Raw genomic sequence first — 17349 nt, forward strand, 5'->3', positions numbered from 1 at the left:
CTCCACCCCTCGTCCCCTGTCTTATCTCCCTCAGCCCTTAACTCCCCCCTCCCTTACCACCCCCACCCTTATCTCCCTCACCCCTAACCTTTCCCCTCCCTTATCTTCCCCTTCCCTTGCCCCCACCCCTTACCTTCCTCCTCCCCTACCTTCCCCCTCCCTTATCTCCCCAATTCTTTTCACCCTTATCTTCCCTCCCTCTCCCTCTTCTCCTCATTCATCTCACCCATTCCCCAGATTCATTCATTCACAACTCTTAACCCTTAAGAATATTAAATACAGCTAGTACCAATAATTTTACCATATTTGGATGTTCTCTCCGTGTTCTTAAAATATCCGTCCAAATGTCCATTCCTTATTTTCACCTGTTTCTCCGTGTTCTTCATGTTCTGCAAATATTCATCACATGTTCTCTGTACAAATTTTATATTCATTATTCATGTTCTCTACAATATGAATTCATTTTCTGTGCATATTCACTGTGTCCTTCGCATTTCTCTTACATGTTCTCTATTTCTAACTATTTCTAACTATTTCTATTTAACTATTATTAATATAACTATTTAACTAACTATTTCTTTATATGCACCATAAGACTTAAGGGGCCATCTATTAGCATGTATCTTATCATATGTAAGTACATAGCTCCTCCTTCCTTCCCTTACATGTCCTCACATGTTCTCAGCTCATGTCGCCACCCATTCTTACAATTTTCCTCCATCAATCTGTTCTTAACCGTTCATCGCATTCCTTTTCATATTCTCGGCTTTTCATGTTCTTTGTTTCTTTTAAACCAATTGTTTCTGCCGTTCTGTAGTTCGTAGTTATGTATTATCAACAGCAACATTACTAATTCTCCACAAGTTACTACAGAGTTTTATTTATTTAGTCATTTATCAGGTTTATTTTTAAAAAAATTGCTTAACAACTTATTATTTCTTAACAGCTTTGTTCGAAAACAAATCTTCCCTTTATACAGTAACAAATTTACCAAGACATTCTTTTCTTGTTGTTTTTAACTAAAATTATTCGCTAATACACTAAAAATAGGCTCATTCATCAAATTTTCTTGTCTTAATTTAACTAAAATTATTCGCTAATACACTAAAAATAGCCACATTCATCATTTCTTAACTAAAATTATTTGCCATTCAACTAACAATAGGCAAATTCATCATATTTTTTGTCATTTCTTAACCAAAACAACACTTCACTCAACTAATAATAGTCAAGTGTAGCTTCGTTCAACAATTTCCTAACTAACATTATACTTCGTGGAGTACAAAAAATAGCCAAAGGAAGTTTTTTAACACTGTTCTTAACTAAAATTGTTCTTCATTCAACTGAAAATAGTCAAAGATACACTTCAAGATATCAATGACACACTCAAAGAAACTTTCTAAAACATCATCATGCATCAAAGTTAATCTCTAACTCACCTTCGTTCATCAAAGAAACTGTCTAAGACATTTCCGTGCATAAAAAGTTGTTCTCTACCTCACATCGTTCATCAAAGTTGTTCTCTAACTCACCTTCGTTCATCAAAGTTGTTCTCTAACTCACCTTCGTTTATCAAAGAAACTGTCAAAGACGTCTTCGAGCATCAAATAAACTTTCTTCGCCCATTCAAGAATCTCTCCAAGACAACAATAATAAGTTCCAAGATCATTTTAATTGTCATTTGCACTCATTAACACGACTTTATATAAAAGAATTACTCTCTAGGACATCTTCAAGCATCAAAAAATCTCTCAAATGTAACAAATGTTCTTCATTCAATAAATAAGTAGCCAAGGACAGCTTTTCAAGACATAAGTAAACTAAGACACAGCATCATGTAGTCTTAAACAACTTTAAGTATTATATCAAACTAAACATGTGCTAAATTTTATGTAGTGGTACTAGTTCATTAAGACATTTACAGTCAAAACTTGGTATTAAAATAGTCAAGTGTAGCTTCGTTCAACACTTTCCTAACTAACATTATACTTCGTGGAGTACAAAAAATATTAAAAGGAAGTTTTTTAACATTGTTCTTAACTAAAATCTTTAAGTAACTAGTTCACCTTTTTATAACACATTTGCATATCTGTTTATAAATTATTCTGTTAAAATATATTTCCTTAGCCACTAAATCTTAAAAATATCCTCTGAACAACAATGCATCATCATACTTAACCTAGCCTAACCTAACCTAGCCTAATGTAACTCACCGCTCAGAGGACGAGTATTAGGTTCACAATGTACACCATTCACAATACGAGAAATGGGTGTGCAATATACACTGCTGACAAGACGAGTATGGGGTGCACAATAAACTACCGCTTAAAGGAGGTGCATGGGGGTGCATAATAAACACCGATCACAGGACGAGTATGAGGTGCACAATAAACTAACACTCACAGGACGAGTATAGGGTGCACAATATACACTGCTGATATGACGATTACGGGTGCACAATATGCACCGCTCACAGGAGGAGTATGGGGTGCACAATATACACCGCTCAAAGAAAGAGTAGTGACTGCTCAATATACACCACTCACTGGACTAGTATGGTGTGCATATTATACACCGCTCAAAGGAAAAGTATGGGGTGCACAATATACACTGCTCACAGGACGAGTATGTGGTGCACAATATACACCTCTCACAGGACGAGTATTGGGTGCACAATATACAGAGCTGTCTGGATAAGTATGGTGTGCGTAATATACACCGCTCACAGGACGAGTCTGGGGGTGCATAATATTCACCGCTGATAGGACGAATACGGGGTTCACAATATACACCTCTCACAGGACGAGTATAGGGTGCACAATATATACAGCTGACTGGATAAGAATGTGGGTGTTAAATATGCACAGCTCATAGGACGAGTATTGGGTATAGCCTGGTGGATAGCGCGCAGGACTCGTAATTCTGTGGCGCGGGTTCGATTCCCGCACGGGGCAGAAACAAATGGGCAAAGTTTCTTTCACCCTGAATGCCCCTGTTACCTAGCAGTAAATAGGTACCTGGGAGTTAGTCAGCTGTCACGGGCTGCTTCCTGGGGGTGGAGGCCTGGTCGAGGACCGGGCCGCGGGGACACTAAAGCCCCGAAATCATCTCAAGATAACCTCAAGATAGAAGATACATTATAAACCCCTCACAGGAAGAGAATGGGGTACACAATAAACTAGCTGGCGTCGCCCACAAAATTGCGGATGTCCTGTCAGGGGGCGCCATTTTGTTTGTACCAGGCGTGCGACTCCCCCCCCCCCCTCACCTACAAACTTAGAAACATAAATTTTTCCCCAAATTAGGTGACCAATTTTGTCGCCCCATATACCAAAAGACTCCTTGCACTTCAGGGAATCAGGAGGGTCAGCGGATATGACTCTTAACGCCGGATTTGGGGAAAAATAGGAGGGGGGCTCAAGAGTACACAATAAACTACCTATCACAGGACGAGTAAGAGGTGCACAATATACACCGCTCATAGGATGAGTACTGGATGCACAATAAACTACCGCTCACAGAACGAGTATGAGATTCACAGTAAATTACCGCTTACAGGACGAGTATGGGGTGTACAATAAACTATCACAGGACGAGTATGGGGTGTACAATATACACCACTCACAGGACAAAAATGGGGTGTACAAAATGCTACCACTTACAGGACGAGTATGGGGTGCACAATACTTTATCGCTCACAGGACGAGAATAGGGTGCACAATATACTTATGCTCACATGACGAGAATGGGGTACTCAATAAACCACCACTAAAAGAACGAGCACCATGTGCACTGTTCAGAAGAAGGGTAGGGGTGCACAATTAACTACTGATCATAGGACGAGTATGGGGTGCACAATATACACCGCTCACAGGACGAGTATGGGGTGCTCAATATACACCGCTCACAGAACGCGTAAGAGGTGCACAATACACACCGCTCACAGAAGAGGAGTATACCCCCTGCACCGCATTGTGCGATTGTATTGTACACCCCATTTTCGACTGTGAACGTTAGTATATTGTGCACATAATGTTTCTGAGATATGTAAATGATCTCCCAGAGGGTATAGAATCGTTCCTCTCATTGTTTGCTGATGATGTAAAAATTATGAAGAGGATTAAAACAGAGGATGATAGTAGGGGAAAACAAGATGACCTAGACAGAATGGTCTAACAAATGGCTACTAAAGATCAACCCGAGTAAATGCAAGGTTATGAAACTAGGCGGTGGAAACAGGAGGCCAGACACAGGATACCGAATGGTAGATGAAGTACTACATGAAACGGACAGAGAAAGATCTAGGAGTTGACATCACGCCAAACCTGTCTCCTGAAACCCACATAAAGAGAATTACATCTGCGGCATATGCGAGGCTGGCTAACATCAGAACAGCCTTCAGGAACCTGTGTAAGGAATCATTCAGAACCTTGTTTACCGCATATGTAAGACCAATCCTGGAGTATGAGGCCCCAGCATGGAACCCGTACCTTGTGAAGCACAAGACGAAGCTGGAAAGAGTTCAGAGGTATGCTACTAGGCTAGTCCCAGAACTAAGAGACATGAGTTACGAGGAAAGGCTGCATAAAATGCACCTCACGACGCTAGAAGACAGAAGAGTAAGGGGAGACATGATCACCACCTACAAAATTTTCAGAGGAATTGACAGGGTTGATAAGGATAAACTGTTTAACACGGTTGGTACTCGAACACGGGGACACAGGTGGAAACTGAGTACCCAAATGAGACACAGGAACGTTAGAAAGAATTTTTTCAGTGTCAGAGTAGTTAACAGGTGAAATGCATTAGGCAGTGATGTGGTGGAGGCTGACTCCACAGTTTCAAATGTAGATATGATAGTGGCCAGTAGGCTCAGAAACCTGTACAACAGTTGATTGACAGTCGACAGGTGGGGACCAAAGAGCCAGAGCTCAACCCCCGCAAACACAACTAGGTGAGTATAACTAGGTGAGTACAGGACGCGTATGGGGTGCACAATAAACTACCGCTCACAGGAGGAGTATGAGGTGTACAATACACGCCGCTGACAGGACGAGTATTGACGTGATGGACTCTTAACTGTTGTACCTGTTTAATAACGTTCTGGTGATTATAAGCGTCGCCCGAGGCATGCACACTATCATATGTATGACTGTATAGTTACCCACCTTGCAATGTTTCTCTGTTGCTGCCAAATACACGAACATTTGGCACCAAAAATTGGTGCATTTTGTGCACCTTGTGAAGAAAGTTGCCACTGCACAATTGTTCAGGTGTAACATGTGGACATTAGAGAAGAGATCACATAATGTCCATGTGGACATTAGAGATGCGGGTTAGGTAAAGCTGTGGAGAGATAAGACGGGAGAGAGAGAAGAGGTTAAGGTAAAGCTGTGGAGATATAAGGTGCAGAGAGAAGAGGTTAAGGTAAAGCTGTGGAGATATAAGGCGAGAGAGAGAGAAGAGAGTAAGGTAAAGCTGTGGAGATATAAGGTGCAGAGAGAAGAGGTTAAGGTAAAGCTGTGGAGATATAAGGCGAGAGAGAGAGACTTGCCAGTGGTTGTGCAGAGTTGTGGGCGTCTCTGGTGGTGAGGATGAGGAGGGTGTCTGCCTGGTACCTGCTCACTTCCACCACACCTGCTCCACTATATGTCCGCTCTCCGTCCACTTCCACCTCCACCCGCTGCTTGAACACCGCTGATCTGCCCTGCTCCACCACACCTGTTGACATAATGCACTGCTACAAACACAATACATTACAAAAGTTCACTAAGAAACTTCGCACTTTATTGTAACATGTCGGAAATCCGACACACATGTTAACATTCTATAGTTAGCCATTTACAGAATTTAAAGAAAATGAGTTTTCGTTACGTCATCACAACAACACCCATATTTACATCATGTATACTTAAACTCCACAATTATTCTTTAAAACCACAGTCTAGTGTTTAAACTTAATAAAATAGTATTCACTAGAATTGAATATAAATGTCAGAAATCCGACACACATATTAACATGAATATCCGCTTAAAGAAAAGAGAATGGGTGATTCCATGACATCAATTTGCATTACTCATAATTTCTTTTAAACAACAGTCTAGTGTTTAAATTTAATAAAAAAGTGTTCACTAGGACTGAATATAATTTCCAACACTAGGAATATAGCTTAATACTCTATTTCTTAAACATAAATAGAACCACCAAACATTTGAGTTCGTCTCCCCCAGGAGCGTCGTCACGTAGAGAGAATAACAACAAAGCTAGACACGCTGTAGAGTGGCTCTCTCCATATGAGCTGATTTAACTCTTTAGACACCCAGACTACGTGTCAACAAGTGAGCAACCAGCAAAACAGCCTCTCAACATCCACAGCAACATCAGTATCCATCTTACCAAGTATTTTTTGTTTAAGTTTGGCCATATTTATTCATAAATAGGTAGGCGGTTATAATGTATGATAAAACCCACAATCAAGTACATTTACTCAGCTCAACACACTCATATTCCATGTCATACCTGTACTTATATGTTTAGGGAAACATTATTAATTCTTTAAATTCGGCAGGTAATTGTGATTTGGAGTTACAAGAAGCTGAGCAGACAGTTGGCCCTCAATATAAGATTATTACCTAGCTGTACACCAAGCTTTGTAGGCCTTCAGACAGCCGCCATTACGTGGCACTCAGAGGCACAGAGCCACACCCAATTTTGATGCTTCTTCTTCTTGATAGTAGGTGCAGTTTGCATGAAGGGTTTGTCCTCCCGATGACTGCACCAGTACAGATGTTGGTAGAGGCGTTTATGTTGAAGATGATAAGAGTTTCAAAAGTGCTTGTTGCGTTGTGCTGTAGACAGAGGAGCGGCGACTAAAACAGAGGTGGATGTTAAAGGGAGACTTGCCGCACCGTAGGGCGGTGTGTTGTGTTTATGGCGTCAGCTGATCCTTGGTGTTGCGACGAAACATTTGTTTTCTGTGTTTAGCTGTTGGTGGCGCCAGGTATAAATGTGGCGCGGGTCAGATGTGACCCAATTTGTTGGTCGATTGGAGATATTTAGCCAGTGCTTTGACTATTTGGTATTTTTCTTGTAACGAGTGGTCACCGCCTCCTAATATATGCTCGATGGTAAAGGGTATTTTAAGTGAGATAAGTTCTTGTTTGAAATTTACTCTGGCACTATAGTGTCGGAAGCAATGTAGGAGATAGTGTTCGATTGTTTCAGGCACCTGACAGTGGATGCAGAGTTCGTTGATGTCTGTTCTGTACTTAGAGCTTTGTGCTGCTAGTTTGGTGTGTCCCAGCCTTAATCTGGTCATCGCTATATCAATTTCTCTGCTTTTATATCTGACATGTTTCCAAGTTTCCCATTTCTTTTTAATGGACCCATAGTACAAAGGTGAGCATGACGTTTTCCATTTCGTCGCAAAATCTTGGGTGATGGTATTTTTGAAGGCTCCTTTACGTGCAACATGGGGAATTGGATGACGGGTAATGTGAGGTGTGTTGTGCATTGCTTTGGCTAGTTGATCTACTAGTTCATTATGGAGAATACCACAATGCGCTGGGACCCATTGGATAGAGGTATCATAACCGTTCAATCGATGTTCATGAAGAAGTTGAAGACATGGGTAAACAAACTCCTTGCACGTTGTTGAAGAGTACGTAATTGCTTGAATCGCACTCTTGGAGTCACTGCAGATTGTATATGTCCCGACTGGTAATGTTGTGATTATTTGGAGAGCTTGATATAAGGCATATAATTCAGCTGTGAAAACAGATAGTTGGTTTGGTAACCGCCATCCCTGCTTGAGATGGTATTCCGGTATCCATACAGCGCTAGTGACCGAGGGTACGTTGTTCTTGATGATGCGAGATCCATCTGTATAAATCGCTGTGGTATTTGGGTAGCAATTTTTCATTGTTGAGAGAAAGACTGAGGCTATGGCTGAGTTTGGTGCAGACTTTGGAATGTTGTCTTCGAGTTGTATTGCTGTATTAGGAGTTGTATAAAGCCAGGGTGGAATAGGGGGAACAGTAAGTTGGGTTTCCGAGTTTTGGAGTAGAGAGAGGTCTATATTGAGGTTATTTGTAGCCCGTGTGAGGAAAGGTTGTGAGTGATTGGTTGGGAAGCGGGGGTTATGTGGGTTAACTGTTGGGTTAATTTTTGATCTGTATGGGTGTGTCTGGTGAGCAGTGGTACAGAGTGACAGATAGTTGGCACACATTATGTCTCGTCTGGTGGCTAGGCTTGTGAGGCCCGTTTCCCCGTAAAGTCCGAGGATAGGAGTGGAACGCATTGCGCCACATATAAGTCGCATGGCATTGTTTTGGATGACCTCTAGGCTCTGTAGGTTGGTAGGCGCAGCCGATGCATATGCTTGGCAACAATAGTCTATTTGGCTGCGAATGTAGGTTGTATAGAAACGGAGCAGGATTTTATGGTGTGCTCCCCAGGTGGTGCCAGTGAGGGCTTTCAGTATGGCGAGTCGGGGTTGTGTCGTCTGTTTAAGGTGTTGAATGTGTGCTTTCCAGGTAAGTGAGGGCGAGTCTAAGTGCATGCCAAGGTATTTATGTTCTCGTACGTGTTGGATGGGAGTGTTGTGTATTGTGAGGGTGGGTAGATGAACGAGTCTTTTTTTAGTGAAAATTTGATAATAGGTTTTGGTAGTACTAACTTGAAGGCCCCATTGTTGTGTCCAATCTATGAGGTGATCAAGTGCTGTTTGCATTGTTGAGACTGTATTAGGTAAGGCGTTGTCTGAATAATACAGTGTTAAGTCGTCGGCGTACGCCGAGAGGTTAACAGGATGGGTGTTAGGCAAATCTGCTAAGAATGCAGCAAAAAGGGTTGGGCTTAATATGGAGCCTTATGCTACAATTACACAGCCTGAGCAGGCCATTTCATTCCAAAGGAGTAGATTATATAATACATCAACAGGAACAGCTAAGCCCCTTTTTTTGTACAATACTGTAGACATAGTATTAGTAATTAAAAATTCATTATTGCTATAATAATAGTAGATTAGACCGCCATATGTGGTATGATTTATAATTTACATATTGAAGATTAGGTAAACAATTTGTGGTTTATGAAGGAGCCATCTCAAAGTGGTTTAAGCTGCAAATTGTCCCCCCAATTATGTGAGATAAATTCAGGCAGCTGAATCAGTACATACAGTCCACTCACTTACTTACTTAATTACTTACTTAATTACTTACTTGCTTAATTAACTAACTTAATACTAAGAACTAACTATGAAAATAATCAGATAAAATTATCATATTAAAGTCAATTAAAAAATAAGTAAAATATTTAGTATTTACAGAATTAAAAAGGAATTAAGCTGCTAGGATTTTTCCACAATAAATAAATACACCAGAAAAAATATAGCTTGACTCCCTAAATCCATAAAACAGAGTAGGACCAGAAATAGTATTGGAACACCGCCAGGAAGAGGGAGCAGGGAGCATGCTCTCACAGTGTTTGTAAACAAAGACACGAGACAGGGAGGAACTCCTTCTCAAATTATCACAACACAGAACAGTTCTTCCCACGATCTTCGACAAAGGATCCACTACAATCTGACCAACCGAAGATCTCATTAACAAAGGGAAGAACAACTTTCAGCATTTCTATTGCATGTAATAGTGGCCATTATTAGTGAAGGAAATTATTGTTAAGACACAGGGCTTGAACCCCAACAAAGTGAGTTTATCTCTGTACTACACACATTAATTCATGTCACACTTGTACTTTATATGTTAATGGAACCGTTATTAAAACCCATTCTTCGGCAGGTAAGCTTGTGACCTGGAGACATCAGTGAGCTGGCCTACATAACCTGTGACGCTTCTTGCACACCCTAGCTGCTCCACAGACACCACAGTGCCGACCGCCAATACATGGCACACAGACCACATGTGCCACACCCTAATTTGATGTTTAAGCCCAACAGGCCATAACCACCTACCCAGATAAGCTTACACAATACTAACATAATTATACAAATTTTAGTATTAACCTCACTCTAACTTTAACACTGTTAACACTAACAATTTATGTGAAGAAAAGGCAAATGTGTATAGCTAATTATATAACCGCTCATTGTGGTATAAGCTGTACACATCCCACAAACTATGTACAAGTAAAACTGGCAGACTCAATCTAACACACAGTCCACTTAGAGTCATCATTCAGTATGGAAGTAAATACAAATTAGAAAAATAAATATTCACTAAAAAACAAATACTGCCAGCTAAGACATAACAGATCTATCTATAAGTCACATACAATAGTTAACACAAACCAAAGGAGCAGATTGTATTATTAGAGGATACTTTAATGATACAACCTGACTCGTGCTGTAATGATACAACCTGGCTCTTGTTGTATTGATACAACCTGGCTCTTGTTGTATTGATACATCCTGGCTCTTGTTGTATTGATACAACCTGGCTCTTGTTGTATTGATACAACCTGGCTCTTGTTGTATTGATACAACCTGGCTCTTGTTGTAATGATATAACCTGGCTCTTATTGTATTGATACAACCTGGCTCTTGTTGTATTGATACAACCTGGCTCTTGTTGTAATGATATAACCTGGCTCTTATTGTATTGATACATCCTGGCTCTTGTTGTATTGATACAACCTGGCTCTTGTCTTAGTAAGTAATTATCAAAAGAAGGCACCAAGCCAGGAAGGCTATGTAGCACCATCAAATGTGCGGGATATTCAAAAGCCGCTCAATATCACTAAGGATGCCAATACGAGAACAAAAGCGCACAAGGCGAACGATATCAAAGGTGTCCGATTCACCAAGGATTCTATCGAGGGACTGGTGACGGTCGGGAAGCAAGACACACGCACGTCCTGGAAGTCAGGACATTCAACAAGGATATGCACAACCGTAAGAGGGACAATGCAGTTTGGACAGTAAGGAGCGGGGTGGCCCTCCATTAAGTGCCCGTGAGTTAAACGTGTATGGCCAATACATAACATCGACAGAGCCGTTTTCAACCGACGGTTACGGTGGTAGGAGGCAGGCCATGGGGACACGTTAACCCTTAAGAGAACGCAGTTTGTTATCATTAACAGAAGACCAACGCACACGGATTGAAGAATGAATAACCGGGTATAAGTCGGAATAAGGAACACCTTTATGGAAGATGGGTCAAGTGCGGATAGCCTCCTTAGCGGCAGCGTCTGCACGCTCATTTAAGGACACACCAATATGGCTGGGAACCCAGAAAAACTCTACTCTCTTAAACCTGCTGGAGATAAAAAAAAAAAAACAGCCAATGATGAATTTTGACGACCACATGATGGAGTGGATTAAATGACTCCAGAGCAATGAGGACACTGCGAGATTTAACTACAACAACAAAGGAAGATTTACAGCGAGAAAGCAGTTGACGAATAGCGTACATAATAGCATGAAGTTCTGCCGTGAAGATGCTAGTCTCCGGAGGAACGCGACACATATAGATGTGGTCAGGAAAAACAAGAGAGTAGCCTATACCGTCTGCATACTTAGACCCATCAGTGAAGATGGAAATGGAGCGGAAGTGGAAAGAAAAGTGTGCAAGGAAATGGCGTTTCAGAACTGTAGGAGGGGTAAACGCTTTAGTCACTGGGTTAGGGTTTTACAAAATGTAGGAAGGGAAAACCCTCCATGGGGGGCAAGAAGGGGATGACACGAGATCTATTGGATTAAAGTGTCCTTTAATCCAATAGAAACTGAGAAAGGACTGAAGAGAGTCAGTTTCAGGGTGATGTACTCGAACATAGTTGGGATTACAAGCAAGGCAAGTGAACTAAGGGAAAGAGTGAAAGTAAGTGGACCCAGATGTAATCGGACTCACAGAAACAAAACTCTCAGAAATCATAACAAATGCAGATTCCCCAGGACTACACTGTAATATGGAAAGAGAGGGAAGGAAGGGGAGTGGTCCTACTAATGAGAAAGGAATGGAGTTTCAAAGAGATGATTACCCCGGACTGTGAGGAATTCAGAGACTACATAACAGGCACCATGACAATGGGAGGACCAAAAGTAGTAGTAGTAGTGATATATAATCCTCCACCAAATGACAGAAGACCCAAGCAAGAGTGATAACAACAACATGGTAATTAACATTATAATTGAGAGGGCAGCCTCTGCTGCCTATAGAAATAGATCCCACCTGCTCATCTTTTGAGACTTCAATCACAGAAGGATAGACTGGGAGAACCAAGAACCACGTGGAGGTGAGGATACATGGAGAGCCAAACTGTTGGAGGTGGCGACAAGAAACTTTTTAAGCCAGCATGTCAGGGAACCCACAAGGATGAGAGGAAACGATGAACTAGCAAGACTCGACCTAGTCTTCACTCTGAACGACTCCGACATAAGGGAAATCGGTTTCGAGGCCCCAGTAGGAATGAGCGACCACAGTGTACTGGCGTTTGAGTATCTGGTTGAAGAAGGGTTATTGAACTCTACGAAGGGGAACTGAAAACAAAAGGCTGGCTTCCCGGAAGGACAACTATGAGGAGACAAGAAAATTCCTAACAGATATAACATGGGAAACAGAGCTCAAGGGAAAGACGGCCCAAGACATGATGGACTACATTACACAGAAGTGTAAGGAGGCAGCAAACAAGTTTGTCCCTGTCCAAAAGGGAAACAATGAAATAAAGATGAGAAACCCATGGTTTAATCACAGATGTAGGCTAGCTAAGCAGCAAAATAATAGGGCGTGGAGAAACTATAGAAATAACAGGACTCTTGAGAGCAGAGAAAGATACCAGAGTGCCAGGAATGAATATGTCAGGTTGAGAAGAGAGGCAGAAAAGCAATACGGAAATGACATGGCAAGTAATGCAAAAACTCAACCTAGATTGCTGCATAGCCACATCAGGAGAAAAACATCAGTAAAGGAACAGGTAATGAAATTATGGATAGGGGCAGACGGATTCACTACAAACGACAAGGAAGTGTGTGAGGAACTGAATAAGAAATTCAAGGAGGTCTTCACTTTAGAGCAAGGAGAAATTCCAGAGATAAGAGAGGGAATAGTTAATCAGGAACCACTAGAAGAGTTTGAGATTACCAGTGGGGAAGTAAGGAAGCTTTTACTTGAGTTGGATGTGTCTATGGCTATATGCCCAATGGAATCTCCCCTTAGATACTAAAGGAAGGAGCAGAAGCACTGTGCCTGCCACTCTCCATAGTGTATAACAAATCACTGGCAACAGGGGAAGTGAAAAGAATTAGGAAAGCGGCTAATGTAGTCCCGATATACAAGAAGGGGGATAGACAGGAGGCACTGAACTACAGGCCAGAGTCCCCTAACTTGCATACCATGCAAGCTGATGGAGAAGATTATGCGAAAAAAACCAGTGGAACATCTGGAGTGAAAGAACTTTGTAACACAGCATCAACATGGGTTCAGAGATGGCAAGTCCTGCCTCACAGGATTAATTGAATTCTATGACCAGGCAAAAAATTCAGACAAGAAAAAGAGGAGTGGGCAGACTACATATTTTTGGATTGCCAGAAAGCCTTTGACACAGTACCACACAAGAGGCTAGTGAAAAAGCTGGAGATGCAGGCAGGAGTAAAAGGGAAGGTAATCCAATGGATAAGGGAGTACCTAAACAACAGAAGACAGTGAGTCACTGTGAGAGGTGAGGTCTCAGATTGGCGAGACGTCACCAGTGGAGTCCCGCAGGGTTCAGTCCTTGGACCTATACTGTTTCTGATATATGTAAATGATCTCCCAGAGGATATAGAATCGTTCCTCTCAGTGTTTGCTGATGATGCAAAAATTATGAGGAGGATTAAAACAGAGGATGATAGTAGGAGGCTACAAGATGACCTAGACAGACTGAATGAATGGTCCAACAAATGGCTGCTAAAGTTCAACCCGAGTATATGCAAAGTAATAAAACTAGGCGGTGGAAACAGGAGGCCAGACACAGGATACAGAATGGGAGATGAAGTACTTCATGAAACGGACAGAGAGAAAGATCTAGGAGTTGACATCACGCCAAACCTGTCTCCTGAAACCCACATAAAAAGAATTACACCAGCAGCATACTCGAGGCTGGCTAACATCAGATCAGCCTTCAGGAACCTGTGTAAGGAATCATTCAGAACCTTGTTTACCACATATGTAAGACCAATCCTGGAGTATGAGGCCCCAGCATGGAGCCCGTACCTTGACAAGCACAAGACGAAGCTGGAAAAAGTTCAGAGGTATGCCATTAGGCTAGTCCTAGAACTAAGAGGCATGAGTTACGAGGAAAGGCTGCGCGAAATGCACCTCACGACACTGGCCGAAAAGTGTTTTTGTTTTTTTGACCTGGGTTTTTTCCCCAGGTAAAAAAAACCCAGCAATCTTAGAGGTCTTCACATCAAAGGTTGTTCGAATATAAACTTCCACGTTCACAAGACATCAGTAGTGACGCAACATTTGCGAAAACCAAATAGAGAAGGAGATAGGTTGTGATAGTGTTCCAATAACCACATCAGACGGACATTGACCATACGTTCAAAGAGTTTGCAGACGCAGCTCGTGAGGGTAATGGGGTGGAAGTCCTTAGGGGATGTCCCTCGAGACCTTGGTTTACTAATAGGAAGAACGACCACCTCATACCAGTCCTTAGGGACTGATGACGATTCGCAGATACGGTTATACATATTCAGTAAATAATGAAACGTACATGGAGGAAGATGGTGTAACGTCTCATAATGAATGTCATCTGAGTCCGTTGCCGTAGAATCGCAGAGGGCCAGAGCAGACTGGAGTAAAGAGAGAAAGTATCGTCATTGGGAAGCTGAGGATGTGTGCGAAAATCTAAGGGACAAGATTCAAGAAGGGGCTTATGAGTGAGGAAAGGAGGAGGAAGATGAGAACCAGAGCTAACAGACGAAAAGTGGAAACCCATTTCGGTAGTGACCGACACTGAATCTACCACAAGAGAACCAAGGAGGTGAAGGACTGGTGAGAAATCTGGAACAAACTTACCACTATCTTACGGATTTTCTTCCAAATCTGGGGCAAAGGAGTGTCAGTTGAAATGGTGGAGACATAAGATTTCCAACTCTCACGTTTAGTCACACAGCCCTACGTGCCACCGCATTCGCCTTCCGAAACAAAAGAACAGAAAACAACCAGCCGTCTGGTGGCGTCGGTGTTGCTTCCAGACCGCACACTCATAGAGAAACAACCCGAGCACAGTCTGCATTCCACCAGGGAACGCACTTCCACATGCCCCAGGAGGTTGAGTGAGGAACAGAGCAGAGGGTAGCGTCTAATATGGTGTCATGAAAAAAAGGAGGAGGGCCCGAGAGTGAGGCAGATCAGAGAGGTCAGAAAGAGTAGCATGTAGGGTGAAGAGATTCCAGCCAGCCTTGGCAAATTGCAACCTAAGGAAGGAGAGGGAAGAGTGAAAAGAGAAGAAGGTGACAAGGATGTGGAAATAGTCACTGTTCTGGTGGTTGTCAAGAACTCGCCATGTGAAATAAAAAGAAGTCGAGCAGAGAGAAAGATCAAGACAGGAGAGGGTACGAGTGCGGGAGTCAAGAGAGTGGGTTCACCAGAATTCAGAAGAGACAGAGAAGAAGAGAGGACAAAGGGTTCGAGGAGGCAGCCTCGAGTGTTTGTCAGAGCATCACCCCAGATGGTACGCCGACAGTTAAAATCGCCCAAAAGGAGCACAGGCTCTGGTAAGGAGTCCAGCAGGTGTTTAAGATCAGGAAGAGAAAGAGGGACCTTTGAGGGGAGATAAATGGAACAGACTGTATACCATTTACTCACAAAGATACGGGCCACAGAACACTGAATGTGCGACTGAAAAAATAGGGGGACGAAGGGAATATCAAGAAGGATCCAGAGAGCAGTAGAGTTATGGGCCCCAGCGAAAGCTGGATGGGGAGAGAGAAAGGACTAACCACGGAAGTGACCAGGACGAGCGCCAAACATCGTCTCCTAGAGACAGACACATAGCAGTGAAACTTCGTGATCAGAAGTTGGAGTTCATGGACGTTGGCATAAAATTCATGAATATTCCATTGAAGAATAAACATTGTCAAAAATAGAGAGAACAAAAACAGAAAACAAGGGAGAAACAAGGTGTGGGAGAAGACATCGGAGAGGGGCAGTCAAGGGAATCAGGAGGAGGGGGGGACAGAAACAGGGGAGTGCACCTCAACAAGGGCAGCATCCAAGAGGGAATCAAGGACCAAGCAAACCTCTATAGCTGGGACAGGTGACTCCGCCACTGAAATGGGAGGGGATACAGGGGTAGAGTCGGAGTCGGAAGGGGAATATAGCGATGCCTTCTTACCTGCTGGGGAGGAAGAAGAAGCAGCGGAGCTAGGCTTACGTTTCTGACGTAAAGAGACAGGTGTACCAGCAGCAATGTCTCAAAAGTAGGTGGAGAACAGTAGCGTTCAACATGAAGATTGCTGGGAGGAGGATGAGCAACGGACATCCTGGACGGACAGGCGGTGTGGAGGGCCAAAAGACAGAGGGGGGAGCTGAGAAGAAGGACTGGGGTGAGAAGAGAAAGAGGGCACAGGATACAGGGAAGACTGGGAAGGAAGAAAGGAAACACCAGATGGAGAACTAAGAGGAAGACCCTCTGACTCAGAACACAAAGGATCAGGTGAGGTGGTGATGGAGGTGTCCGGGATCAAGACCTGGAAATGGTTGCAAAACTGAGAAAGTGTGAGAGGGCGAGGAGAAGTGGAACGTAACACACGAGCATAAGACATGCCAGAGAAAGAGGGAAGACTGAATACTTGGCATCTCGCCTCAGGAAAAGAACAATGATCACGATGTTTCAAACCGAGGATGGCTTCCTCAAATTTGTAGTGCATACAGGTGCAAGAGAAGGCTGGGTGGGCGTCACCGCAACTGATGCAGCGGACTTGGGAAAAAGAGCACTCTAAGTAAGAGCATTCTTAGACCCGAGAGAGCGCTCTCGGGTTTAAGAATGACCCGAGTCACCACACAAGGGGCATAGACACACCTGCCTTGTGCATCTGAAGAGACAATGCCCAAATCTCCAGCACCTATTACAGAGGCAAGGACAGGGGATGTACACCTGAACGGAACATTTGCTACCAGCAACAATTACGGATTATGGAAGAGGCCTACTCTTATACCATGGAGCCACAATTAGAGGATAGGACACCCGACAAGACAGGGCCCCCCAGGGGTGCATCGTGGATATTCGCCTTGCAGTTGCCCCCTTAAGAACTGTCAGTCCGTTGAGATCAGGCTCAGTAACGAAGGCGAGGATTGACAATAAAAACGTCCTCTCACTTGACAACGTCGGGTACCACAGTTCTA

General features: G+C 42.9%; 1 protein-coding gene across 1 annotated transcript in view; it reads right to left on the reverse strand.

Annotated features, from left to right (window-relative positions):
- The window catches only part of LOC123753944 (uncharacterized), a 260619-nt gene that overhangs the window by 229400 nt on the left and 13870 nt on the right, over positions 1–17349 (reverse strand). Inside the window, exon 3 of the mRNA XM_069308142.1 lies at positions 5555–5721. Within this exon, the coding sequence (XP_069164243.1) occupies positions 5555–5721 (167 nt within the window). The remainder of the gene's footprint in view (positions 1–5554; positions 5722–17349) is intronic.

Source organism: Procambarus clarkii, chromosome 6, assembly GCF_040958095.1.
Source record: "Procambarus clarkii isolate CNS0578487 chromosome 6, FALCON_Pclarkii_2.0, whole genome shotgun sequence".
Classification (NCBI taxonomy): domain Eukaryota; kingdom Metazoa; phylum Arthropoda; class Malacostraca; order Decapoda; family Cambaridae; genus Procambarus; species Procambarus clarkii.